The 26395-nt window shown below is 40.5% G+C and overlaps 2 protein-coding genes across 7 annotated transcripts in view; one reads left to right on the top strand and one right to left on the bottom strand.

Moving 5' to 3' along the window:
• The window catches only part of CEP290 (centrosomal protein 290), a 61571-nt gene extending 46690 nt beyond the window's left edge, over window positions 1-14881 (bottom strand). For 3 of the 4 annotated variants that reach the window (XM_044455186.1, XM_044455189.1, XM_044455188.1), the window contains exons 1-13: window positions 14523-14881; window positions 9720-9840; window positions 9520-9597; window positions 8230-8299; window positions 7393-7439; window positions 6501-6644; window positions 5034-5087; window positions 3857-4009; window positions 2599-2781; window positions 2167-2256; window positions 1961-2083; window positions 1331-1351; window positions 1110-1233 (exon numbers count right to left, since the gene is read on the bottom strand). In XM_044455186.1, coding sequence (XP_044311121.1) covers window positions 1110-1233; window positions 1331-1351; window positions 1961-2083; window positions 2167-2256; window positions 2599-2781; window positions 3857-4009; window positions 5034-5087; window positions 6501-6644; window positions 7393-7439; window positions 8230-8299; window positions 9520-9597; window positions 9720-9821 — 1189 coding nt within the window. In that variant the 5' untranslated portion in view covers window positions 9822-9840; window positions 14523-14881. The remainder of the gene's footprint in view (window positions 1-1109; window positions 1234-1330; window positions 1352-1960; window positions 2084-2166; window positions 2257-2598; window positions 2782-3856; window positions 4010-5033; window positions 5088-6500; window positions 6645-7392; window positions 7440-8229; window positions 8300-9519; window positions 9598-9719; window positions 9841-14522) is intronic. The other variant, XM_044455187.1, reaches the window with a different exon arrangement.
• Window positions 14882-15394: 513 nt separating this feature from the next.
• TMTC3 (transmembrane O-mannosyltransferase targeting cadherins 3) overlaps window positions 15395-26395 on the top strand; it is a 29479-nt gene continuing 18478 nt past the window's right edge. Inside the window, exons 1-5 of one of the 3 annotated variants that reach the window (XM_044455301.1) lie at window positions 15395-15450; window positions 20102-20221; window positions 21566-21781; window positions 23227-23445; window positions 25702-25801. In XM_044455301.1, the coding sequence (XP_044311236.1) occupies window positions 21593-21781; window positions 23227-23445; window positions 25702-25801 (508 nt within the window). In that variant the 5' untranslated portion in view covers window positions 15395-15450; window positions 20102-20221; window positions 21566-21592. Of the gene's footprint in view, window positions 15546-20101; window positions 20222-21565; window positions 21782-23226; window positions 23446-25701; window positions 25802-26395 lie in introns of those variants that run through there. The other 2 variants (XM_044455300.1, XM_044455302.1) reach the window with 2 other exon arrangements.

The following is a 26395-nucleotide window of genomic DNA, read 5'->3' as shown; positions in this document are numbered from 1 at the left end:
TGAATTGAAAGAATGAAACTTGACCAATCAATAACCATTAGGCCAATTAAAAGAAGTATTAGTCTCCTTTCCCATTATAACTATATAATCCAAGAAATGAACAGACCAGAAAGGATCAGACCAGCCTTGCAAACAGAACCAAGTAACAAGAACTCCTGAAGAGTGAACGCAGGCTGTTACTGATGCCCGTTTGCCTGTAGAATGGGAACAGGTAGAAGGGGAGCCCATTTCAGGAATAATGCATACAAACATTGAAGAGTCAAGTCAGAAGTGCCCATTAAGGCCATCAGGTTCAACTCCCTGCTCAGTGCAAGACTTAGTTAAAGCATCCCTGACAGATAGCTGTCCAGCTGCCTCTTGAATGCCTCCAGTGTGGGACAGCCCACAACTTCCCTAGGTCACTGGTTCCATTGACATATTCATCTAACAGAAAGTTTTCCCAGATGTTCAGTCAGAATCAGGCTGCCTGTAACTTGAAACCATTATTCCGTGCCCTGCACTCTGGGATAATTGAGAAGAGATATTCACCCTCCTCTTGTGACAGGTTTTTAAGTACTTGGAAAAGTGTTACCATATTTCCACTCGGCCTTCTTTTCTCAAGGCTAAAAGTGGCTTATTATGTATCTCTGCTCCCAAGGCTTTGTTCATTGATGCACCATAAGATATAATACGAAACAGTAAATGTATATAATAGATTTAGACATACTACTTTGGGATATCACAGATACAATGTCCCCACTCAGCAGTGAGCCACTTGCTCTTCATCCAGCCACACATTTAAACAAAAAATCCCTGTCTCAAATTACATGGTAAATTTTAGAGGTATAGCTGTGTTAGTCTGTAACACTGCACATAATGAAGAATCTTACAGAATCATGAAGACTAACAACATTATTCTTACATAAGCTTTAATAGATATGGTCCATTTCATCAGATGTAAGAGCACATTAAAAATTACATTTAACACAGAAAGAAACTATGGCTACCTCAACCCAAACTTTAGTCTTAACAAAGATTTAAAGTCAGCTTCAAATCCTGTTCTGAAATCTAATTATGCATATTGATTACATACTGCAATTATTAAATGAACCATAAAGACAAACAGTTACCTTTTCCTTTTTGGAGCTCTCTTTTCAGATCCTCAATGATCAATGCATTCTTTTCCATTTCTTTTGTATATTGTTCAACTTGTTCTGTGAGTAGTTTGATTTGACTATCTCTTTCTTGCACACCCTGCAGACATATAATTTTGTACTTAATAAACTGCATGGATAGCTTCCTATAAAAATACATAAAAGGATCAACATAACAGAAAAATAAAGGTACTTACAACATAGAGTTCAGATATTATCTACAAAGACAAGCAAAGACAAAAGAGCAAAAAGAGGAAGAAGAAAAATAAAAAGGTATAGTTTGCAGGATGATAAAAAAGATTAACTTTTTTCAGAGTTACATTTTGCTCATTATCTGAATTTTGCTTTAAACCAACATTAGCTATCTTAGATACTGGTTCAAATAATTATGCATATTCTCATGAACTGTCAATTTCCAGCATGAAAAAGGAAACATTTAGATGTGTATGGCTACACATTAAGCATGTCTGCACATCTTCTGGACACTAGGATATGATTGGTGACTGATGAATCCCTTGAATCGATCACTACTCCCTCTCCAACATACCCATTTCCATGCCCATCATGAGGTTGGAGTTCCATCTTCATAGAAAGAATCAACATGCTGTGCATGGAAAGCACTTTTGAAAACAGTGACTAGGTACACATCCCGTTTATAAATTGAATAGATTTAAAAAATTTAAAAATTGAGCATTTCATAATTTCTACATTTCAAAACATTTTAAATTACAGCTTTAATTTTTAAATATGTATACATATATAAACAGATTTTAAAATGTGAAATCATATGTTGATTGGTTACTTCTTAATGTGAAAAAACCCAGTACCTGCTGGAGTGACATCACACTGTTCTTGTCAGCATCAAGCTGGGCCATTTTAAGCTTCTCTTTCAAAGTAAGCAACATTTGCTGATATTCAATGATTTCATCATCTTTGGAAGTCAAAATTCCCTGTAAAATAGCATTCAATAATGAGGGGACAGTCTTGCAAAGAAGAGAGTTCTTAAAAAGTAGCTAGATTTGCCATAAAATACCTTCCATTCTTCCACTTTTTCATTTACTGCTGCCATGAGAGGATCGTCTTCTTCATTCTTTGCTTTGAGTTGCTCTGTTAATTCATGCACCTGTAAGATGACTGTGATGTAAGGTACATGAAAATATAAAGCTATGCACACATTACTCCAAATTAACTATGGAAAGTTTCGCAGGGAAATAATTGGAATCAAATTTGCTCTCTCAGTTTACTTTTAAAGAGATATGAGATCAAACGCTATACCCCCTCAGCAAGCAGCAGACCATGAATATCTAGCTTTCAAAACAAACTTTAAAACTGGCATTACTCAGTGCTCCTCAGAAAATGTCACATCTCTGACTCGATTTGTTTTACACTAATTTTAATGTCTTTTCATGTAATATTGAGCATGCTCTGATACTGGAAATAGGCTAAAGTATAAGTTACTTCATACCTGTAGTTTATATTGTTCCTTTTCTTTTCTTATTTGGTCCATAACAAGGTCAGACTGCTGCACAATAAGTTTCATTTTATTGTACTCATCAGTCATCTTTTCCATTTCCTGCACTGATTCTTCTAGATTCTTCCTCATTTCCTGGTTTTGAGCCTCTAATTTTTCATTAGCCTCAGTCAAACCCTAAACATTACAAAGAATTTTATGGGGTTAGTGTTTGGTTAGATGCAAACTATTTTTAATTGATCAAACCCAGCTCTGACAAGGACTAACAGACAATATGGTAGCAAGCTTACTTATCGGCCCAATTCTAACTACATAAGCATTATACCATAATGCAAGCCATTAAATTAGCCTACTACAGGTAATGAAATATGATTTAACTCCCCGTGACTGACAACACTAGAAACACTAAGAAAGGGATATTCCTCATCTATTCCTTCTAGGAGTTATCCCTTCACAATGTCATCTGGAAAAGTATGCCAGTTTTCATATTGGTATGCTGAGATGGTAAGAAAAGAGCAAGTGCTCCACACTCAGGTATGATGGGGAAGCCAGACAGGCACACCTTGGCAATTGCACAACATTTTCTGACCAAAATCCAACATTTCCTTCTAACATGAAGCCATGCTGGGCATTAATATGCAAAGAAAAGTATGGTAGGAGTAGTTTTGTAATGAACCCTCCCCCCCACAAAAAAAGGACACACACTTGCAGAAAAACAATGGAAGGAACAGAGCAAAATGACCAAACTTCTATCCAAACTTTGAAAGGGACAAGGGTTGCAAAATCCCCCTCAATACAATAGTTTAAAACAGGGGAGGCAATGCTTCAGGGGAAAACTTTCTTGATACCCACCAAGTTGCCCCAGACTTCACACTGAAAAAATAATAATGTATTTTCTTACTCACAGTTGGAACCTCTGAAACAGGTGTCTCATAATGCTGTTTGGGTTTACACCTACCTCTATCTTGCCCTCAGTTCTTTCAACAGACTATTTGTCCCTTGCCATGCCTCCCACATTGGCAATTTAGCAAACTGTCCCAGGTACAATTATGCCCAAGCCCTGAAAAGGCTGCTTACACCTGCTTTAAACACTCTCTTGCTCCCAGGTTTAGAAAGCACCTTCAGTCAAACACTGACACTGGCAAAACAAACCAGGAAGCTCTGGACTCCTAGAAACTATGTTGCATCAGGTCTTATTTATGAAAATGATAAAGTTGTTTCATTTCATTTCCAGAACAACCTCTGAATATACCTGAATTTCATCCAGATACTGGACAAGTTCATAGTTCTTTTTTGATAACTGTGACCTGTAATCTGATTCTTCTCCTCTTCGTGAAAGAACTGTTTCCTTCTGTGCATCTATTTGTCTTTGATAATCAACTACATCCTGACGAAGCTGCTCGTTCTGCATAAAAACAAAGAGGAAGATTTAGAGTTTGAAAATCTTGCTGGAAGGTAGTGACTCCACTAAGAGGCTGGGGAACCATGTCAATGAATCTTATGACTCTGTCATCTACGTTGTCTGTAGACGTACATATGCTAACATACTGCATGTTAAAATTATCAATATTCTATGATCTACTAAATGAAGCTGAATTGTCTCACCTTTTTCTTCATTCGTTTTTTCTTCAAAGAAAATAGAGCAGAATAGGAAAGAAAATTAGGAAAACACTGAGAAAAAATGATAATGTAGAAGCCAAAACTTAAAACAGCAAGAAGTAATAATACTTCAAGGGAACAAGTAACAAAACTGAGGTTTATAACAGAATGCATTCAGGGCTTCAAACTTTGAGCATCTATGCTAATAAGTGCCTCAAAAATGAAAAGTCCCTGTTCTGAAAGAGGAGCTTTTTGCTTCCCCTTGCATCAGCATTCATCCCTCAAACTTAATCAAATTGATCAAGTCAAATGAATGGGTCTTATTTCTGAGAAAAGATTCCCAAGACAGGTATGATGAATATAAATGTGAAGCCAGAATCACAGCACCTGATCAAAAATAAGAAAAATAATCATGATGCCGAGCACAGGTGAAAGAAGCTTTGCCTACTATTCCCAAGTCCTCCAACAGCAGCCATCAATGAAAAAATTGATTCGGGGGGTGGGGGGAGATGACACAAAAGCATCTAGGAATGGGCTTTATAGTTCCTGCTACAGAAGTCTCATTGCAGAGGCACACTGTTTGAAAGTTCCTGCTACCTTGCTAGGACACCCTGGGGACATTCTACAAATGTAGCTAATTCAGAGAACACATTAATGACACCGAAAGAGAGCTGAACAAGAGCAGACAATAGTGTCCCAATAGAACTGCCAGGAACATAAAAGGAAGTTCAAAATATTTACTCTCTAGACACAGCCATACTCCAGGAGAAACTAATTTAAAAATATGTAAAATATTTCCAACACTGTCAATTGCAACATTCTTTACTAACCTCCCTTCTCAACTTGCTGTTTTCATTTTCTGCATCCTCATTTCGAAGAGCAAGCTAGAACGATAAATTTAGGTATGAGTTCATAAGGAAAGCTATAGCCGAACTTTCCTTCCTTTTCCAAGATTATCAATGTCTCTGAAGTACCTCAACAGTAAATACTAGGTTTACAGAAACATCTACTGCAGTGCAAATAGAGAAAAGCACCAGACTTCATTACAGATTGTTTTGATTTTGCAATTCCTCACTGAGAACAGAGGAGAAATATATCATAACAAAATTGTATTATTGTTTGCCCTGGAATAATACCTGAGGAGAAATCCAACAATAGCAAAACCAGACTGAACTGATCAATTGAAGATGTAACCCCCAGAGAAGTAATTCTTACCAAGGAGTAAGTTCCACTGAATTCAATGGGGCTTACTTCTGAGTAGGAATAAGCAAACCTGTCAAGATTGAGAACAGTGCGGTTCTCATTTTTCCATTAATTACATCCCAATTTCATACGTGTTACTTTTTTCCTCACTGACATTTGCATGCATTTTTGTGTGCATTTTTCAAGATGTATGCATTTGAAAAATGAAGAAAAATATACACATTTTCTAAGCATGAACCCATTGACTAAAACATATTTGTGCATATTTTAGATATTTTCAAAGAAAAATGCATACATTTTTCAAATGTGCCCATATTGTTGAATGCATTTTTTCATGGCACAGAACGAATTGCAAATGCATGCACCGTTAACCACAAGTTGTTTTTTAGTTTTGCATTAAAATGTGAACCCATCAAATCTGTCACTAGCCCCTGCATAGGGATGGTGTTATAGCCAGTGCTCCCCACTTAGGAGGAAAATGGAAGCCACTAGCAAGAGATTCCTCCTCCCCAGAACAGCCCTTCAAATATGTTCAAGAGTTACATTCAAGAGTCTGTTCTTCACTCTACTGAAACCATCTAATTAGTTTTTACTTTCTTTCCATACAAATGTAAAATTATTATTAAATTGCATTACTATAAATGTATATTTACATTGCTACTTTGTGAAATAAAGTACAAACTTTCATTTTCACAAGATCATATATGGTGCAGTTGAGTCTTTAACATAATTTTAAAAGACATTCCCATTATGTAGTTTATCAAGCATAAAAAGAATTTCAGGTTGCAATTCTACACTCATTTACCCGGTAGTAATTCCCATGGAACCTAATGCAGCTTGCTTCCAAGGAGATATATTTAACATTGCCCTACTAAAGATTCTCAGCTTCTCCAATCTTATAGCAGAGCTTATCACTATTATTTCATTATTAAAAGTTAAGTGAGTATATGTTTACAGCTAATGAAAAGAACTATGTACTTGTAATCATTTCACACCATTTGCATTTTTATTTCAGTTGTTATTCTCAAAGTAGTTAATTTAATGCAGATACTCAATTTTAGCACAAAGTTACACATCTTGTTAATTAGACTAACCTGTTCATTAATCTTCTTCTCTTTTTCAACCTCCTTTTCCATATCTGCTAATTCTCGGTCTTTTTGTTCCAGTTGTCTTTCCAGTTGGCGTATTTCATCACGCAAAAAACGAGTATCCCGGCCAGTAACTGTTCGCTGTGCTGCCTGGTAAAAATAACACACACATTAATATGCTTCCAAAGTAATCAGGTATGACATGCAAACAACTGTTTTAGACAGCATTACAATGCACAGAAAACTCAAGAAGATTAAAAAGCCCTTTGCAGTGCTATGTAGGTATGGTTTTGGAAAGCCAGCTACAGGTGTGCACACATGAATCAGAAGAAATTTAACCTGAATGTGTCAAAGTAAAATTATTGAACTGACTGCTATTAATTTTATTCCAATATATACCAAGCACATCATTCAAAATTGATAAAAATATACCTCATAGACTTACAATACAAATATATATTTGTATATTTATATACATGTTTTAAATCTGCATAAAATCTACATCCATAAGTAATGCATTTTCTCATGTGCATAATAAGAATTTGCCTTCGGCAGCATCTTCAAAGTACTGTCTTAAGAGATGAAAATGATATGGTTGTGATTTAGAAATCTTTCGAACACAGGGAAGATTCTGAAGTTAAGTATAATGCAGTCCTACTAATTTCAGTGGGTAATTGGAACTGCAAAATTTTGAAGTACCTAACCATAGCTGAAATGCAAAAATTTTACTTTAGTCCCCACATCTTTCATAAATGCATAATAAATTTAAATTTAGCATTTGTTTCTGAATAAAGTGTTTTTAAAGGTCAGACAGCTGTTATAAATTAGCACAAAAGCACTGACATCAGAAAGAACAGAATAAAGCTCAATCATTATTTCAATTTAAACTTTAGCTTACCTCCAGTTCCTTTTCCAATTTCATCACTTTAGTTTTTAACTTGTTTTCTGTTTGAATAAAATAGAAAAAGGTTACTAAACCATAATTTTCAAAAGCTTCCAACTGAAAGCCAAAATAAACTAGGAAGCAGCATCTGTCAACATTGGAAGGAACTACTTTTAAAATCAAATTACAATCGCTATTATGGTTTTATCCTTTTAAATTAATGTTTGTATTTTAATGTTTAATTTTAACTTTTGTTAACGACCAACAGAGCCTTGGCTATTGGACAATATAAAAATGAAATAATTTTACTAATCACAAAATTTATGTTTTATTGAATTGCATTTAAAGAAGAAACATACCTTATAATTAACAGCTATGGAATCAAGCTTCCATAGGTGGGCAGTATAAGTCCAACTTATATTAATGAGAGCAATAAGCATGTACCTAACTCTTCCCAGTTAAAATTGCTTGGCTTTAACTAGATCTTGAGCTTGGCAGCTTCTAAATCGATAAGTTTTACAGATTTTATAGATGTTAAACAGAGTTTCAGAGATAGAAATGGAGCCAATTTAGACAAGACATTTGTTCACAAGTTATAGTAGTTCCTGCAAACCTGGGTTCAGTGGACCTCCATTTCCCCAGCTGGATTTGTCTTATTTATTCTGATATGGACTATGGGCATAATTTAATGTCATGAAAAGAGATTTCCGCTCATACAGTTAGAATTTCCCATCCAGTCCCACCCCACACTTCTCAAACCTAATGTGAAAGATCTCTCCAAACTTTATTCATAATGTCAAAATATGGATACATGTGTGATAGAATGGTACTTATACACAGAATTCTAGATACCAAATTTGGCTTGCTCTTCCCCAGCTTTCTCAACTTCTTCCAGGGCCAGTTCTACTTCTTGATTTTTCATCTGCAAGAAAAATACCAGAGTATAATCAAGTGCCCAGAATAAAAACAATTCACATCCCAATAGTCACTGTAGAACTGAGGAGAAGTTTTAGTCTTGGGGGACAGGAATCTCACAAATTTGTCCAGTGAAACTAGGAACAAGTTTGCATGACACAAGAAGCCATTGTGAAATCTGAGTTCTGTAGTTCCTGTGAGGTATGTTTAGTTTTCTGAAACCACAGAGAGAATCAGTGACTTGTTCTAAGGTTGCTACACTTCCCTGTGGTTTCTCTGGTCATTTTATCATTGCTGGTATGGAAATATGATCAAATCCCCTGGTGAGAACAGCCATGGTTTCTTCTAGCCTTTGATAACTACTGCCCTCAGCTCACTAGCAACTGATCCTATTGCTTACTTTATTCCTATTGTCCGAACATTGTATCCCTCCCCCTGTTTACTTCTGGAAACGAGGAGACAGTGCAAGAATATATGAAGGGAAAGAGGGGAATTGTGGCAAAACTGTTTATTTGCTTTTAATAAAAATATCTGTGTGGGCTGGAGTAGCTGGGAAGCACAACAGACATGCAGGTATACTCAGGAATGGGAGAGGGGAACCCATTTCAGGTCCACAGCAGACCAACCAAGAAGAGGGTAAGAATGGTAAAAGGACAGGTTTTGCTCAGATTTATGGCAAAGCCAGGAGGTTGGAGTGGGAAGTGCAGAAACCACACTAACCAGATAAACTCGTGATCATCTGACCAGTGAAAAATCCTCACATTGTAGAAATAGCACAAGGTTGTTTCCCACGTCATGTGAATCCACCCTATCACTTCTTTTCCTGTACTGGTAGCCAGCTGGCGCTGCTTGGTGGCAGATAATGCCAATCATGGCTGACAGAAGAGCAACAACATCTACAGCTATTGACAACTGGGGAGGATTCGTCCAGAGGCAGGCATGAGGCCCCCCATTCTTGTGGGGATGGGAAGGCTCACTGCCCCACTTAGCTCAGTCCTGTTTTGCAAGGGCATGCTACTTCCACATATTCTGGGCATGCCTCTGTTGAAGACATTGCCCCCTCCGCACATCTCAACCCCACAATGTGCTTCATGCACTCTACCATATAGCAGCTAGTGGGCATAGGAGGAGATAGAAAACCAGGCCCAATCATATTAATGACTATTTGGAATAACTGCTTTATTGCAAAATGATGTTTTGTACCTTAATCAACACAGTGATACTAACCTTCATTAGAGACTGAGAAATTTTAAATAGCTGAATCAAACGTTCAGGATTCTCATCCTTCAGATCATTTCCATCAACCTAAGCACAGAGGAACAAAGAATTTCTTCAACAGAAAGATTATTATATGTTTTGACTGTTTTGATATATGAGTTCCATTTAGTTTATTTATGCAGTTCACTGGATTAATCATGCACAAGTACCTTGGCCACTGCCTCCAGCAAATCATCTGCTAGTTCCTCTTGACGAGGCAAAGTGTCAGGATCTACCCTCATAAGCTTCTTCCATTCTAAAATGGGTGCCATCTTGAATGTTCATTTAACTCTGTACAAGTAAAAAAGTAATGGTTTTTAAAAACTTAATATATACAGAAGTAATTACTTAGTTAAACTACTTAACAGCAAAGTTGCAAATTTTACCAAATATTACATTAAAAAGCTAAGCAGAAGACCAAAGCAATTCATTAAGACTGAAACTGAAAGATCCTTGTTTGTGTGTTCAAGGTTCAGCATCACTTCTATTTGCCAAAGCTGCCGGCGTCATCATGTAGGATTAAGTGTCAGTCTATTGACATGACTTGAAGAGACATTTGAAGAAGCCAGGAAGATTTCTCTGAAGGGGTGTCTCTTGTCATACCTTGTGTACATACAAATGAATACACGTACATAAAAATAAAGAGGGCTTTGTTCATAGTGGAGAGAGAGAGAGAGCGAGCGAGCGAGCGAGCAAGCGAGCACACCAATGTGGTGGTTAGAGTAGTGGCTAAATCTGGATTCTAGTTCAAACTCAGCCAGGAAGTTCACTGGGTGCCTTTGGGCCAGTCACAGACTCTTAGCCCAACCTACCTCACAGGGTTGCTGGTTATGAGGAGCAAACAGTGAATTGTAAATTTCCTTGGGCTCTTCATAAGAGGAAAAGGGGGGATATACAAGCATAACAATAATATTATTGTTTTGTATTATATTATATAGCCTGCAAATGCATGCAAGCTAGTCCTCCTTACCTTTAGAAGTACCATCTGGAGAAGGTAAACAAAAGCTGTAGTGGTAGATATGAAGAAGCATTGTATTCTTTAACCACTACCCTGGAGTATGGGAATAGACATGTTTTTGGTTCCTGTCAGATATCTATACCAGTATACTGAAACTTTGGCTACTGTGTTACTTTCTTTTCTATACCTCACTCTTAGTGTAATACATAGCATATTCATGTTTAGACATAAGCCTAAACATGTATAGGCAACATCTCCTACAACTCCTAGGAGATGCTGAGACATAAGACATTTTTTCTAAACATGCATAGGATTGTCATGCAAGAAACCATGTTATCACAAGAAACATTTGGAGTATCTGCTAGTGAATTATTCTACCTATGTAGAATTCGGCTTTTGCAGAAGAATAGACCCATATCCCAAATATATTTGGTTCCCTATCTAGACTGTTTATTTACTGAACCCTCATTCCACATTTCCATACGCAGGACTGGCTTCCTTTCCAATCCGGACAAAGTAATGCACTGATGGATATTTTCAACAAACAGAACACACTTCTATCCATATGCATTAAGCAATACGTGCAAACATTCAACCACCACACTAAAGTATGGGGTTTAATGGGATGATGTAGGAATAAGACTACAAACATGTGAGCCACTCCTATGCATATTTTTGGAGTAACCAAGTACCTCTAATTCAATAAGATTTACTCCCAACCCCAAGTATGGCTGTTACAACCATGTAGCCCAATCCTACACAGTTTTGTATTTATTACATTTTTACAGTTCCCGATGTCCAAAGCCTTCTGGGCTGTTCACAACTGAAACCATACAATCCAGCATAAAGCATAAAAATTTAAAATCAGAGCATAAAACCAAAAGAAAAAGTGGCAGAAGATTGAAAACAACAACAGAAACTGAAGGACTAAAATGCCTGGGAAAATAAGGTCTTCATCTGGCACAGACAACACAATACTATAGATGGTGTCATTCCACAACAGATCCTATTCTTAATAGCCATTCAGATCTTTTGGAGGAGGGCTCTGAAGACCATCTCAGGACTCTGGCATGATAAGAATTAGAGAAGTATCCAAAAGAATGCTGAAGCCTCCATCAATTCTTTTCCATCCCACCAATTTCACTGTATGAGCAGTGTGTCTCCCTGACTGTCATACAAGAAGGACCCACCAGTTTTGAAAGGGAAATTTAGCACTTCCTAGGACTAGCCTCCCCAAATGACATTCATTTCTGGAAGGAGGCAGGTCCATGGAGTTCTGCCAACCTGACTCCTTCCAGATACGGTGGTAACTCGGCTCACAAATGCCTTGGTTCATGAACAAATCGGGTCACAAACAAAAATTTCTGAAAAAATTTGACTTGGGTCGTGAACACTGCTTTGGGTGGTGACCAAGATCGCAGCCATCTTGAGGAGGGGGGACATGGCCACGATCACAGTTCCATTCATGCAGGGAAGGCGTGCCTGATCAGAGGCGCGCTCCTGCAGGGAAGACGGGCACAATCTCGGCCATCTCCCCCTCACCGCCCCCAGCATGATTGCAGCCATCTCCCCACCCCACCCCCGAGTGGGGAGATGGGCGCGATCGTGCTGGGGGTGGGGGGGGATGGCCAAGACCGCGCCCATCTCTCCCTCCCCCAGCGCGCTGTTTGTGCCCACCTCTTCCTCCCCCAGTGCGCCTGCGATCACACCTGTCTCTCCCCACCCCAGCGCGCTGGGATGATGGGCACGTGCTAGGATGATGGCTGTGTGCTGGGATGATGGGCGCAATCTCAATCGTGCTGGGGAGATGGCCGCGCTTGTGCTTGGAGTGGGGTGGGGGGGAGACGACCATGATCTTTGTTGTTGTCACTTTGCGTCACATTTTTCTGATTTAAAAAATGGTTACAGAACAGATTAACATTATTTACATTAATCCTTATGGAGAAATTTAACTTGGCTAATGACCAATTTGGGTCAAGACCAGATTTCTGGAATGGATTAAGTTCATGAGCCAAGGTACCGCTGTACCAGCATTTCCACTTGTTTGGGTTGTCTTGGAAGCACTAAAGCATTATTGTGCAAGTAGTAGGATTCACTTGTGCCACACAGTTGGTAGGGTAGAAGAGGATCAGCAAGGGCAAAAGCATAGCATTAGATTCTGCCCTGGAATTTTAATTCTAATTCTCCTAGACATAAAAATGCAGATTTATTAGTGGCCTTTGGTAGTAGTAAAGATTTTTTTTGCACATCTACAAACTTTGAAGCTTCACTGAACCTGTCCATTCCTCCCTCTTGAGCATAACTGGCCTCTTGAGCATAACTGTGCCATTTTGACTAAATAAGGACCACTCAGAAAATGTTGGTATTAATATATAGGATTATAAAGGGACCTGAAAGCCAGACACTGTACAGTAATTAAATATAATGAACCTTCTTCCTGCAGTCTTGCAGTCTAAGAGACAACGTCATAAAGAAAAGGGAAAATGATGGTGCAGCAATTCAAAATCTAGACTCAAGAGAAAAGGAAAGCCAAGCTGATGCCACAGAAAAGAATAAGTATAGCTAAAGCTATTACCTGCTATTAGGCCAACTGAATTCAAAAGCTCACAAAATAACTATTTCCCAATTAAACCACATTAAGAGCAAAATAAAGCAGTGGTGTATGGGCTAGATCCAGACTAAGTTAATAATGTTTTCATTATAAGAATATAGGAAGAGTCTTAATGAATCAAATGAGCATTCTTTCACGTGTTGGCTGGCCAAATCTGATGGGAAGCCCACAAGCAAGAATTAAGTAAAACAGCACCTCTCAAGTCACTGACCAAATTTGTCTGTCTGTCCTTCTTTCCTAGAAAATCTAGCTGGGTGTTAAGGTTTGCATAAGTGGTTACTCCCCATGCTACACTATATAACATTACAAGAAAACTCTTGTAGCAACTTAGGAGATTAAGTAAAATATCTTAGGGTCCCTGGATAAGCATCGCAGAAACCATAGGATAGGTTAGATTTTTCCTTCCAAGGCCAGGGACATTACTCAAAAGTGGGAGCTGGAGATCTTACCTCTCCATCCACCCACTTGCCACCAGTGTGCAGAGAACCATGCTGGCTGCCTCTTCAAGGAGAGAAAGTATACCTTGAAAAGGGGGTATGGTATGCCAATGAGCAGAGAGGGGACAAGAGGCCTCCCATTCTGAAGTGCCCCAAAGATCAGAAGCTGAGATTGCCTCCAGAATTCTCCGGCCCTACAGGCCTCTGTACTGCAGAGCATGGGGATCTCAGAAGAGCCTCAAATCTAATACGATTGCACCCTAACTGCATTGTAAACTTCTGTAGACAAGGAGTCAGAAAGATGCCTACTGATCACTCAAATTTATGCAACACAGCATATACAAGATAAATACGCATCTCGTACATATTTGAACTTCACATAGAAATGTTAGACGTGCATTTCCTACACCAGTTTTCCCCCTGTTGGGGAAAATTAACATTTCCACTTCACATCTGCATCAGGCTGTAACCCTAAACACACTAGGGAGTAAGAGTCATTGCACATAGCTGCATTTATGTCCAAGTGATTAATACACTGGACAGCATTATAAGTATTTTGAAACCCTCAAGACCACTCAGAAATATGTCAGTAAGAAAATAAGCACGTAATAACTCTTTAATACTAATGTCTTGAATGCCAAGGGTCTGAACTCTGAAAAATCCTTCCATATAAGAACAATAAAGAGTCAATAAAGTCCACAGAAACAACCAACAGTCTTGTAACATTATATAAATCAAGGCTGGGGTTCTATGGATGTTCAAACAGGGGAAAAGTCCGACAACTTCCAGCAATGCTCCCAGCCAGATTTCTTCTGGCTTCAACTTTCGTGGATATTGTTCCCAGCACATGCACGGCATTTTAGCTAGAAGTTGGTGGATCTACCCACACATGCTGCAGAAGTGGGGAACTGTCCGAGGGAGTTGTCAGGGGGACCGAAATGCAAAAAGGACAAACAGCGCTGATTACCTTAACAGCTGCCCTTCAGAAAAAGTTGTTGGGCGCTAACACAGACAGCACTGCAACGGTGAAACGACTATGGTGCGATGTGATTGTAATGTTTCGGTCAACGGATTTCCTCCGGAGGGAGCCGTCTCAGGACTGCAGCCATGACCCTTCCCAGCTTCCGAGGTTAGAAGCGCCAGGCTCCCCGCTTCACGTGAAGACGGAGAGGCCCCTCCCTTTCCAAGAGCCGCAGGCAGCCTCGCTCGCGCGTCGTATCTATTGTCTGAACCACGTAACCCTGATTCGTTTGTCTATTCAGCTGGCAAGCCTCCAGACTCCTTCCTTACCGCCGCTCCCTGGATTCCGCAGTCGTTAACGGAGGAGGAGGAGGAGGCCGCTGCTAGGCGACGCCATCAAACAGTCCCCACCCAAGAGTCAGAAGGACCCGGATATTCTTAAAAGTGAGCGGCGGCCGAATCAAAACTCCCGCGGGACTACAGTCCCCAGACTGCCCATGAGGGTCCTGATCGAAGACTGCAAGCCCCAGCGTGCTTTGCGCGAGGAGACGCCGTGGGCTGTGACCGTGAGCGCGGATTTATTCTGAGTATCCGCTCAAGTAGTTGGAGTTGCGGAGTACTGCCTTTAGGGAAAAATGCGACCAAATGAATGGAAGAAGCGAAGAATCGATCTGAGACTCGATACGAAAGTAAAAACTACATGTCCCAACATACCCTCCTTTGCGCAAAGGCTGACACTCTGCACTATATGCCGCCTGGAATGCTGGGATCAGAAGTCATGTCGGACGGTTTCCCGGCATGCCCGTCGCGATCTATGGGTGACAGGATAAGGGCGTGCGCCTGCGCGGTGGAGGAGGGTGTCTCCAGTTCAGGTTGAACAGAGAGGCTGAAGCTGCAACGGGGTGAGCCATGGCGCTTGGTCTAGGCGGCTCCAGGTAGAGGATCATGCGGAGTAAGAAGCGCGTGCAGAGGCTGGAACCAGGGGCTTGTAGGAAACAGGGCGGCTCACGCCTTTGATCCTCCCGCAAAGGTAGCATGAGAGGGAAGGGGAGGTGGTGGGTTCCTAACTCTCTCCTTGCCTGCTATGAAGGAAAGCGCCGGAACGTGCTCGAAGAATGTGGGGCTTAGTGTACCGCTCGCTTTCGGAATTGCAGGGTGGTTCGTATGTGCCGTTCGGTACCTGGGGGTCGCCGTTAAGTTGGGCACTACTGTAGGTGTTCTAGCTGAAATGGCCGTTTCCAGAATAAGGCTTGTGGGTTCTTGTGTAAATGGACACACGTGACTTTTTGGGAAGACTCGAGTTAGATTCCGGGTTGTTTGAAATATGGAGACTGCAGAAGAAAGAATTACGTACCGCATGGTAATAACTAAGTCTTATCCAGCTGCATAGTGCACCATGGGCCCTCGTTCCCAAAACAAGACGCGCAACACAATTCTGTGTATGATTACTCAGAAGTAAGTCCAAATGCAGTCAATAGGACCTCCCCCCCCAGTGAATGAGGTTAGCATTGCAGCCTAATGCCCCATTAAAGTTCTTGAATGAGTTGCTGCTAACTTTCTGCAGGTTTGAACAGGACTTAAATAATGACTAATTCTCTCTGCATTTGGATCGCTGTACTTTTACAAAGCATGTAACAACTGATGTGCTCACTTTGCATATTGGGAGAATTTCTCATGATAGTGTTGATTTGTTATATGATCAAGATAATAAATGGAAATACGCAATGTCTCTCTGTTACTGTTCCACATATAACAACCTGTATTTTAAAACCACCTCTTGGTTTAACCTGCCGTATAATTCTTTGTGGATAAGAAATGTGCACTGTACCTGTACGTGTTAATTGCATATGAAGTAGGTACTGAAGCATTACAATACTTCTACATTGATAATTTATGAATAAAGCTTAATGCTTGTAGTTGACAAGATTTGACTGGTGTGTGCAGCTTTAGAATCCAGCAGTTAGACTCAGTATCCCATCTGGTATGTTTGTGCAAAAACAGTTTTGATTGGCTGTTCTTTTTCCCCACCTGTACCTGTCTTTGAGCTTAGAAGCCTCTGGCAGACAATCTGTAAGGATGCTTTTTCTCATTTGCCTGGTCACTATAAGGTGATTTGCACAATTGGTCTGCTTTCATTATTCATTTGATTGTTGGCTGTGCTGAGACCATAAGCCTGAAAAATACTAATCTGCTTCACATAAACATTCCTCATACCATTACATTAATATATAAATTAAATTTATAACCTGACTTTCTTGCCCAAGGCAACTAACAAAGTTCTCTCCTCCATTTTGTCCTCACAATAACAATCCTTTGATGTAGACTGAGAGTCTGTGACTGGCCTAAAGTTATCCAATGAACTTCATGGCCAAATGGGGACTAGAGCCTGGCTCTCCTAAGTCCCAGTTGTCACACTGGCTCTCACCCTCTCATTTCCAAGATTGTCTTTGGGATACCATCAAACAGCTCATAAACTTTTCTTAAGAGTGTTATAGTTATTTTGTGACCATAATTGTGCATAGCTAAACACATGAATAAATATATTAAAGCAAACAATGTAGCGCAGAATATCTAGAAGTTAGAACAGAATTACTGTTTGACTCCACTCCGTTTGCAAAGCTGCTGTCAGCCATATATAATGGTTCAGGCTACAGTCCACTTGTTCTTGCTGTACTTGAGGGGCAAACAGAAGCCTCTGCTTGTTGAGAGGAACTTCTAAGTGTTTTTTTTCCTCATAGATTCTCATATCACAAACTCAAAGCTTGTTTGAGTTTAAAAAGTGAAAACACCAGTCCAAAGTCTCAGATCACTCAGTTATGAGAGAAAGAAGTCTCTGTGGCTTCCTTCCCCACTCCTGCATGCGACACCATTTGCCTAATCATCTTTAGGCTGCACAATTTCCTGTGTTGTCTGAACATGGCAAAGTGCATGGAGGGGAGTGACTTCAAACCCCCCTCAGAGCCCTACAAAGGGCCAGGGCTTTGGGGCAGGGGCACTGAAGTCACCCCTACTGGACACCTTGCCAGATGTGGAGGACATGGAAAGCCGTGCACCATGAGGATGATCAAGCAAATTGTGCAGCGTGTGGCCAACATGCCGGAGGTGAGGAAGAGAAGCCAGCATGGCTGGAAGTTAGTTACATACTATGATTGCCCTTTGCAGTTTCCCATATACCACTCTAGCATTCCAAAATGTTTGATTTCTTAAGGAATTCTTTCCATATTCTTCCCTTCCCCCACCCATGAGTTAATAGTCCTGTTGGAAAACCTGCATGGTAGTCTGGGTATATAAATTAGAAAGCTGACCATGTATTTTGGCTTTCAGTATAAGGTAGTCCCCAAAACTGTTTTTCTACTGCACATTTCAGTTTATGGAATGCCCAGAGCAGCAAATCTGGCAGCAACACTCAAAGATCAGCCCAACTGATCTTTTTTTAATGTTTCTGTGCAAATGATAGCAAAGAGGAAGCACAATGATTTTTTTTTTCAGAAGGGTACTGCAGAATCACAGCCTCTCCGTAAGCTAGGTTTCCTATCCAAAGTATTCCTCCATGATATTCACAGCTATTTTTACAACCATACGCTTGTTTGAAGAGAAATGATGCTCAGACTAATCCTATCTGCTGCTTCTAAAGACCTGCCAGGAGGTATGGAAAATCTTTTTCTATAGACCTCAGCAGAGGGTCATTCTTTTTTTTTTCCCTCTGCAATTTTCCCTTGTGCCTTAAGTTTCAGTGAAGAGGAAATCAATTAAGCAAACTCTAGACTAACATAACTTAAGAGGACCTCTCAGGCACCAAAGTGGTTTGGATTGAACACTGCCACTGGCCACGCCCCGGATACTCTTTTTATGGCCTTATCCCCAGAAGAAACACCACTGGCAGTTGATCTCTGCCCAAGAGGTTTTCCACAGGTATATCCCCCTGCCAACATTTGCCCCATTCTATCCACTTTTAGCCGGCAGGTCTGAAGCTTAGGATTTCTCTCCTGCTTTTGAATTTCTTACGCATAAGCAAGAAATGTGTAAGAAGGACTAAATGGCCATGCTGCATTATGGCACAGAATAGACCTGTCCAGTAGCTGCTAAATTATGAATCTCAGGGGTGGGCCTTCTAGGTGATGCTGGAGTGCAGCTCCCATCATCCTTAGCCAACATATGTTAGGTTGAGGGATGACAGGAGTTTTTTCAAACAACAGTTGGGAAGCCACAAGTTGCTACCCTGCTGTAAGTACTGCAGTTGAATAAATAAGTTGCAATCCTCAACATAAAAAGGGCTGGCTGGTGTATACTGGGAATGATAGGCTTTTTCCACTTAATGTGCAAGGGCTGCATCTTTGATTCTTTCAACAGCTACAATGAGCTTGTGTTTGCTTATTTTTATCCCTCACAAAACTTGAAACTGGCCAAGACAAAAACTGTTAGGAAAGCAGTTTTTCACTGGAATGGCAATCACGGGCTGTTCATCAAGGGCTGGAGTAACCTGATCTGATGCCATGTAGCCTTCAAGCAGTCTTGCACAGTGGGAAAAACCAGTGCCTTACCTACCTACCTACTTACCCCACCTACCCAGTCCAGGTGAAGGTGTGTCTTATGCCCTGGTACAGCCCTGCAACCATTTAAGGGAGGAGGCTGTCCTCTCCATTCTTCTGATGGGGACTGCCCCACAGCAGGGTGGGTAGGGGCAGACACATAACTGAGACTTTTGGCCTGCTAATCTCCTGCAGCTTCAAACTGCAGACTGCAAGGCTACATGCGCCATTTGTTTCTGATGGCTGAGGATGTTATCCGAGGCTTTAACCACACGGTTGCATTTATATTACCTGAAATTAATTGATATGCTGAAAGAAAAAAACAGCTACACCAAACTGCTCACCCCTAGAGTTCTTTTAGTATGCATGCCCACAGGTTTTACAGGCTTGGTATTATGGCACTGTGGACCCCTTCTTATTATTATAAATTAGGAGGAAGGACTTCTCCTACTCTGAAAATTGGCTTTTCAGCTACCAGAAGGAATCATCTAGCCCTTTTATGGATTCAAAGGGTCACTTAACACAGCACTATTTAGAAGTGTATGAAAATCCATTGCATGGAATTAGATCATTAGCTCAACTAGCACAGTTCTGTGTATTCCACAGCTTCTGGCAGAAGCATGTTTCAGCTCTGCTTCCTGAGATCCTTTTAACTGTACCATTGGAAGGTAAGAACCCAGGGCTGACCCTGTGATCTTATATGTGAATGAACTGAACTGTTGAGCTGGGGTTCATCTCCATTACTTCAAAGAGTGATGTATTTCTGTGAGCCAAGATGTAATGGACTTCTGCCCTAATCTTAGCATACATTTTGATTTAGAAGTATATCAAGCTGTTCACACAATCTAATCATGGTGTGAACTGGTTTCTGAAATTATTTCCTTAGGCAGGAGAGAATCTTACATATGCCTGTGCTGTAATATAATACATTACTGTAAAGAGCTTTTCTCTTGTGAGTTTTCAATGGTTTAAGAAGGATGTGTTCTACTGTGGAAAATCACAGTGGTTTCAGAGGAATTATTATTATGCTTCTTAAAGCTGATCTTTCTCTTTCTAGTGAAAATCTATAAGCGCCTAGAGTTGATTGGAATTATTGACATCAAAATGGATGAAAACATATTTTTAAATGACTCCTTTTGAACAAAATGCATAAATGAAAAAATACAGTGTTTGAGAGGTAAGTCTAATATTTTATTTTAATATCCAGATATTGGACATGAAATCTGAATAGCTTTTAAAATACATGGCCCTGAAATCTCGTTGGGTTTTTTTGGGAGGAGGGGGTTGACTGGAATAATTCCTCTCCCTCCAGAGGATTACTTGTCTGATCTGGTGACATGCCTTCTTATTCATTGGACCAAAAACGTGGTTGCTGATAGATACTTGTTTAGTCACCTCAATTTAAATGCCTCTTTTCCCCACCTCATTTTTGCAGTGGGAGCTGATCCTATTGGATAGGAGAAAATAGTCTGCTGCCTGTATAAACAGTAGCCTGTAAAAGAATAATTTCTTTAGTTATACATTGATTTTTATGTTAATTGCTTTTTGGGGCTTGTAATATGAACTGCTTCTTTGGCCCCTAGACCATGTTTCAGGTACCACCTATTGCTGCATATGTCATCCTCTGAAGTTGGAGACCAAGTAACTGGATTTCTCCATCCACTGGGGATAATTCCCATAGGACTGTGTCCTGAACTGGGGTGACCCCAGTTCAAGCTCACCTGTTAACCACATCAGTTGAGTGGCCCTTCACAAACTACAGGTTCCAGCCTTGGCCTGTTTATCTAAAATACAGAAATAATTTGTTTACTCTATATTTTGATAATGTAAGCTCCTTTAGAAATAATTGAAAAGTGGAATGCAGGTACTGCTAGCCTAGAGGTGCCTCTGCCATGCAGACATTACCATAATGGTGGTCAGATGATGGAGAGGGGTGATTGCCTGAATGGTGCATGAAGACTTCAAAACATCTTCAAGAGTTTTCCCTGGGGAATTGGTGGTGTAATTGCTGCTTGGGCTCCACTTTTGCCTGCAAAATGTCTTGGGCCACTGTGGCTTATCTACCTGCATTGTTGTAAAAATTGTATGCAGGGTGTTGTGAGCATGGGATATAAATACTTTGTACCGCTCTTAATTTCCTTTTGATTCTTGTGAGTGTAGTAATATAGGGATCTAGAAAGCTTTAAAGTTGGTGAGCAAAACAAAGAAGTGTTGCAGTACTGTTTGTATAAGAAATAATTATCTAGGTTGTTTTGGGGTTTGCTTTGCAAACTGTAGGCCAACTTTTATCCCCATGTAAGCGGGCATGCAAGCACAGAACCCTCCCTAACTCTCCACATCAGTGGAAACATTGACCATTATGATGTCAGTTCAAACTCTCTTATGAAAAAGGTGTGGACTGTCTAACGATTACACAGCAACGTTTCTTTGACCTGTTTTGGGAAAACTTTGTTTATCCTTGTAGGTAAGTTGGTCCCTCAGTGTGCTTATTTTAATGAAAATGTTTTCATCTGTTCTATAGATATAGTTCCACAGAGTTCTGGAAAAGATGGCTTATTTAAGCCTCAAGGAAATTGCACTGATGGTTGGCGTGGTGGCCGCGTGCTACTGGAACAGTCTGTTTTGCGGCTTTGTTTTTGATGACGTCTCAGCCATATTGGACAACAAAGATTTGCATCCTTCTACTCCTTTAAAAAATCTGTTTCTGAATGACTTCTGGGGGACTCCTATGTCTGAGGTATCTCTCCTACAGAAATACTAAGAGACATTCTCAAGTACAATGCTATGCTGGTAGATAGTCCTAACATACAGATTTGAAACTTTCACCTTAAGAGGAAATGATATTTTATTGAATAATTATAAATGAGTACTATACCTTCAATCTGCTTTATTTTATTTCATTTTTTATAAATTTGGGCTGTCCAGTAAGTATACGTGATTATCCAGAGGCCAAAGTGTACAGGGAACAATGCTGCAATTCAAACATGAGTGCCAGAAGTTGGGAAGCATGCTCTCTAGAGGCTGTTCCAATGCACCAAGCCCTATTTGTATATCTGCAAGGTTTGGCATAAACAGACAAAGCACATAGCTGCTGGCTTTATGAAAGGGTCAGCCTGAGATTGTATCCCAGAGCGTAATTCTGTGCAACTGGTTTTGTCAGCAAAACCAGGAGGACGACTTGTCCTGCACCCATTGTGCATGCTAGGAAACATCCCCCAGGCAGCTGTTCAGACCTTACAGAGGGCTGCAGCAGGGATGAGGAAGGAAGTCTCATTGTGCTTAGTGGGAAAGTGCAAGTGCGCCATTGGATTTAATCTGAGTCAAGCCAAAACTTAGAAGGAAAGAAAAGATTCTCCCCCAAGTCTCTTGTGCATGCCAGAGGACAGAAAAGGTCTATTGAGCTTCAGAGCAGGACAATTATGCAGTACACAGAGAACTCGGGAAGGGATTTGTGGGTACTGACTAAAATAAGGGCTTGGCGGAGAGCAAAAGTTTTTGTCACTAGTGACCTGAAAAGCAGATTTATGAGACCTAAGTCTGAGCAAACCGCTGTTTGGATATTAGAGCTTTTTTGCCGTGACTGGTTTATCTATATTCCTAGCCTGTATTATATTAACCCATAGTTAACACATCATTTCTCACTCTTCCTAGGATTTCTGCAGTAGACCGTTGAAAAACTGTGGCTTGTTTTCTCAGTTTGTTGGTTGTTTCCTTTCTCCTTCACCTGTCCCCTCCCTATGTCTCAAATGCCTTTGCAGCACTATAGTCCTGGCATTGAAAGCATCTGGTTTTCTTGACCACTTGCTCCTCCCACCTCTGTATCTGGTGAAATAACCCATGAACAAACCACAGTTCTGAATTCACACATAACGATTCATAGTGTCATCAACCCAGAATTTACAAGCCAACAATGAACCATAGGTTCCCTTGCTAGATTGTTCATGTGCAAGGAAACATGCTTGGTTAGTACAAGAGAATTTACATATTACAATAACCCAAATTCAAAATTCCATACCTTTCATTAGCATTATGTGCAAACCCTAAACATGGTTCTTCAAACTCCAGAGTTAAACTATTTATAAACCTGACTTTCTTTTATAATTTTGAGATTACTTGTTTTGCTGTAAATATTTATATCATTTTTCAAAAGAAACCTACATGTATGCTTTTTTCTTCTTTCAGGAGAGGAGTCATAAGTCATATCGGCCACTCACGGTCCTCACATTCCGTTTGAACTACCTGTTCAGTGAGTTAAATGCTGTTTCTTACCACTTCCTGAATGTACTCTTCCATGCGGTTGTTTCTGTAATCTTCCTCAAGGTCTGTAAGCTCTTCTTGGACAACAGGACCAGTTTGGTAGCATCCTTACTATTTGCAGTACATCCAATACACACGGAGGCGGTAAGTAAACCTTAGGAGGCTCCATTGTATTCCTTCTAAGGAAAAGGAATACAATACACTTTAATCCTGCAGTGAAACAAAAGAACTGCTTTATTTTAAGGGATGGAAGCAGGATGGAAACCCAGCTAATGTTTTAAACTCTTTTGGGAGGGACTGGAGAAACTGTTCAAATAAAAGAAAATGCATTTTAATGCTTGAATCACGTCTGTGGGTTTACATCTGTCCTTTACCTAGAGCCATATTACAGTTGATTACAGAATCAATTAATCCCTTAGCATTCAGTAAGAGCATGGCAATTGTAGAGAAATAAATGATATTAAAAATAGCACTCGGGTCAATTTATAGGCAAAGGCCTTCTTAGAGAAACTAGTATTTCCCTGCCACTTGAAAGACAGCAAAGAGTGGAGAACTCTAGCCTCCTTGGTAAGGCAGTTCCACAGCCTGGGAGCAGCTACCAAAAAACCCTTTCATGGGTCACCACCAAATATACCTCTGAAAGCTGTGGTCCCAGAAGAAAGGCCTCTCCAGAGAATCTGAAGAATCAGGCAAGCTTGTATAGGAGAAGGTGGGTCTTTCAGGTAGCCTGGTTCCAAGCAGGATAGGCTGCCTACGTCATAACTTTGAATGCTGCCCAAAAACAGGCCAGCAGACATGAAGCTTCAGTAACAAAGGAGTCACGTGCTCCTTGTAACCTGCAGTCAAGTACCTGGAAGCATCATTCAGGAGATTCTGGACACTGTTCGAAGGCAGGCTACATGAGGCTCTAGTTTCATTCCATCTCACTTTATAGTTCCCAGCGAAAAGTTAAAAAAAACCCACATAAACTAGAAAAATGCAACACCAAAAAATAAATTAAACAAGCACGTCTCAAGTAATAAAGATGGCATTCAGCAAAATCGACAAATCTGGTTAACACCAGAGACTTTTAAAATCTAGATTGTTGATTCTCAACTTAAATGGTCTCCATGAGGACAGGTAGACATGAGACTGATCTGAAGTACATGGAGCAGGACCTTCAGTGTTGCACTGAAAGAGTGTGAGGGAACGTGCTTGCACAGAGTTCTTTAAGATGCCCCAGCTTCGCACGGTCTTGGGCTTTACTGGTTAAAGCCAGCAAGACCTAAGCCCCAACGCAAGTTGGCCATCTAACCTAAGCACCAATCCATGCAAATCATATAGCACCAGAGTAATATGAGTCCATTCAACCAGTTCCAGCCAATAACTTGGTTGTGTACCCTTGGCATTTCTGAGCACTTGCCAAGGGCAGCCCTGCAGAATATATTACAGTAGTAAAGCATGGAGTTTGGCAAGGCATTAATAAACTGGGGATTTTCCTGGAAGCATCATGGTTGACGAACAGCTGTCACTGAAAAGGCAATGCACCTGAAGCTGTAAACATGATTGTTAGGAGCAGTGCCATCTTGTACAGGTTTATGTCCCTTCAGTCAGTCCACCAGTCGGCAGCAACTGTCTTACCTGGATTGCAGGCCTAGCTAGACATGATGTTAAAGTTATTTTATTTATTTTCCATCATCATAGTGGTCAGAGGGTCAAACTGGGACTTGGAAGTCATGGATTCTAGTCTCTGCTGGGCCATGAAGCTCACAGGGTAGCTTTGGACCAGTCACTAACTCTTTGCTTAACATACATGGAGAGAAGAATTATGTAGACAGCCTTGGGTTTTTTGCAGCAAAAATGGGTGGTATGTAAATCAAATAATACAGAACCCTCCTCTCCATGGATATTCACACTGTATGCACAGATATCAAGGCTATGGTACAGTCACTTAACTAGTTTCAGGTGACTCGGCCAACTGAATATGGTTTTTTGGATGGTTCTCTGGAGCATGCATGCATCTTTTGAAGGAAATATTTGTCTTCCTTCAGTGGTAAAGAGTCTTCATGTGCACCTGTCAGAAACTGAATGGGTTCAAGTGGCCCTGAAAAATCAGGTAGTAAGCTTTCTTGCCAGATGATGCAATAAATTACAAAGTATTTCTAACTTAACGGCTGTATCCACATATTACCCACACGAGGGCGCTCTAATTCTGTACTTGAATCATCAGAACAGTAGAAGTTTTGCCCACTTCTTTACTTGGTACAAAGTTGCTTTTGGTTTTTGTCAGTACAGGTGTTCAGAGGAAAACTTTTTCCTATATTCTTTGCCCATTGCTTGTACATTTGATTTATCCTTTGGGTTTACATCCTAGGTTTGTTCAAGTACTTACCCTACACAACTCTCTCCTCTTCTGTTTAGGTAACTGGTGTTGTAGGCAGAGCAGAGCTTCTCTCCTCGATCTTTTTTCTAGCTGCTTTTCTGTCATACACCAGATCCAGAGGGCCAGAGAACACAATAGGTAAACCATCTAGCATGGCTTATGTATATTTTTCAGACTGAACAGGCAAGCAGTGCACAAACAAACAAACAAATGAAATAACCAAACTGACCCTGTTGTGTCTCAGTTCAGTTCAAAATGTGTCCTTTTTCTTATGGAGGTTGAAAGGTCACCTTCCACTGGTTCCCTTTGAATGTGTTGGACAGGAGCTTCCAGCACCCCCAGCCAGGTTGAGAAAGTCTTAATAGCCTTCTGCAAGAATCTAATGAACTGCAAGTAATGAAAAATGGAAGGCAGCCCTTCCAATATTCTCCTTGTGCATCACCAGAGGAGTGGGAAATGTCTGATCCTAAGGAGAGGCTCGTTGCCTCGTCGCCATTACATTCTGCCATTACATTAATGGCTCGTCGCCATTACATTCTGCTGGGATTGAGCATGATGTCCAAACACAGCCATTCGCAGCATATGGACCTAGCCACTTGCTTACCCTTGGTTTAGCCCAGCTTGCAAGATGGACTTGCCTAATGCATTCAGTGTACATGAGGGAATTGGCTTTCACTTCCCATTTACACAGGACCTCTCTCCCGCCCTTTGCACTGAAACAAACAGTTGCTG

This window comes from Varanus komodoensis, unplaced genomic scaffold, assembly GCF_004798865.1.
Source record: "Varanus komodoensis strain SLA01 unplaced genomic scaffold, ASM479886v1 scaffold8, whole genome shotgun sequence".
In the NCBI taxonomy this organism is placed as follows: domain Eukaryota; kingdom Metazoa; phylum Chordata; class Lepidosauria; order Squamata; family Varanidae; genus Varanus; species Varanus komodoensis.
The sequence above is the reverse complement of the archived record's forward strand: the minus strand, read 5'-3'. Positions and strand labels throughout refer to the sequence as shown.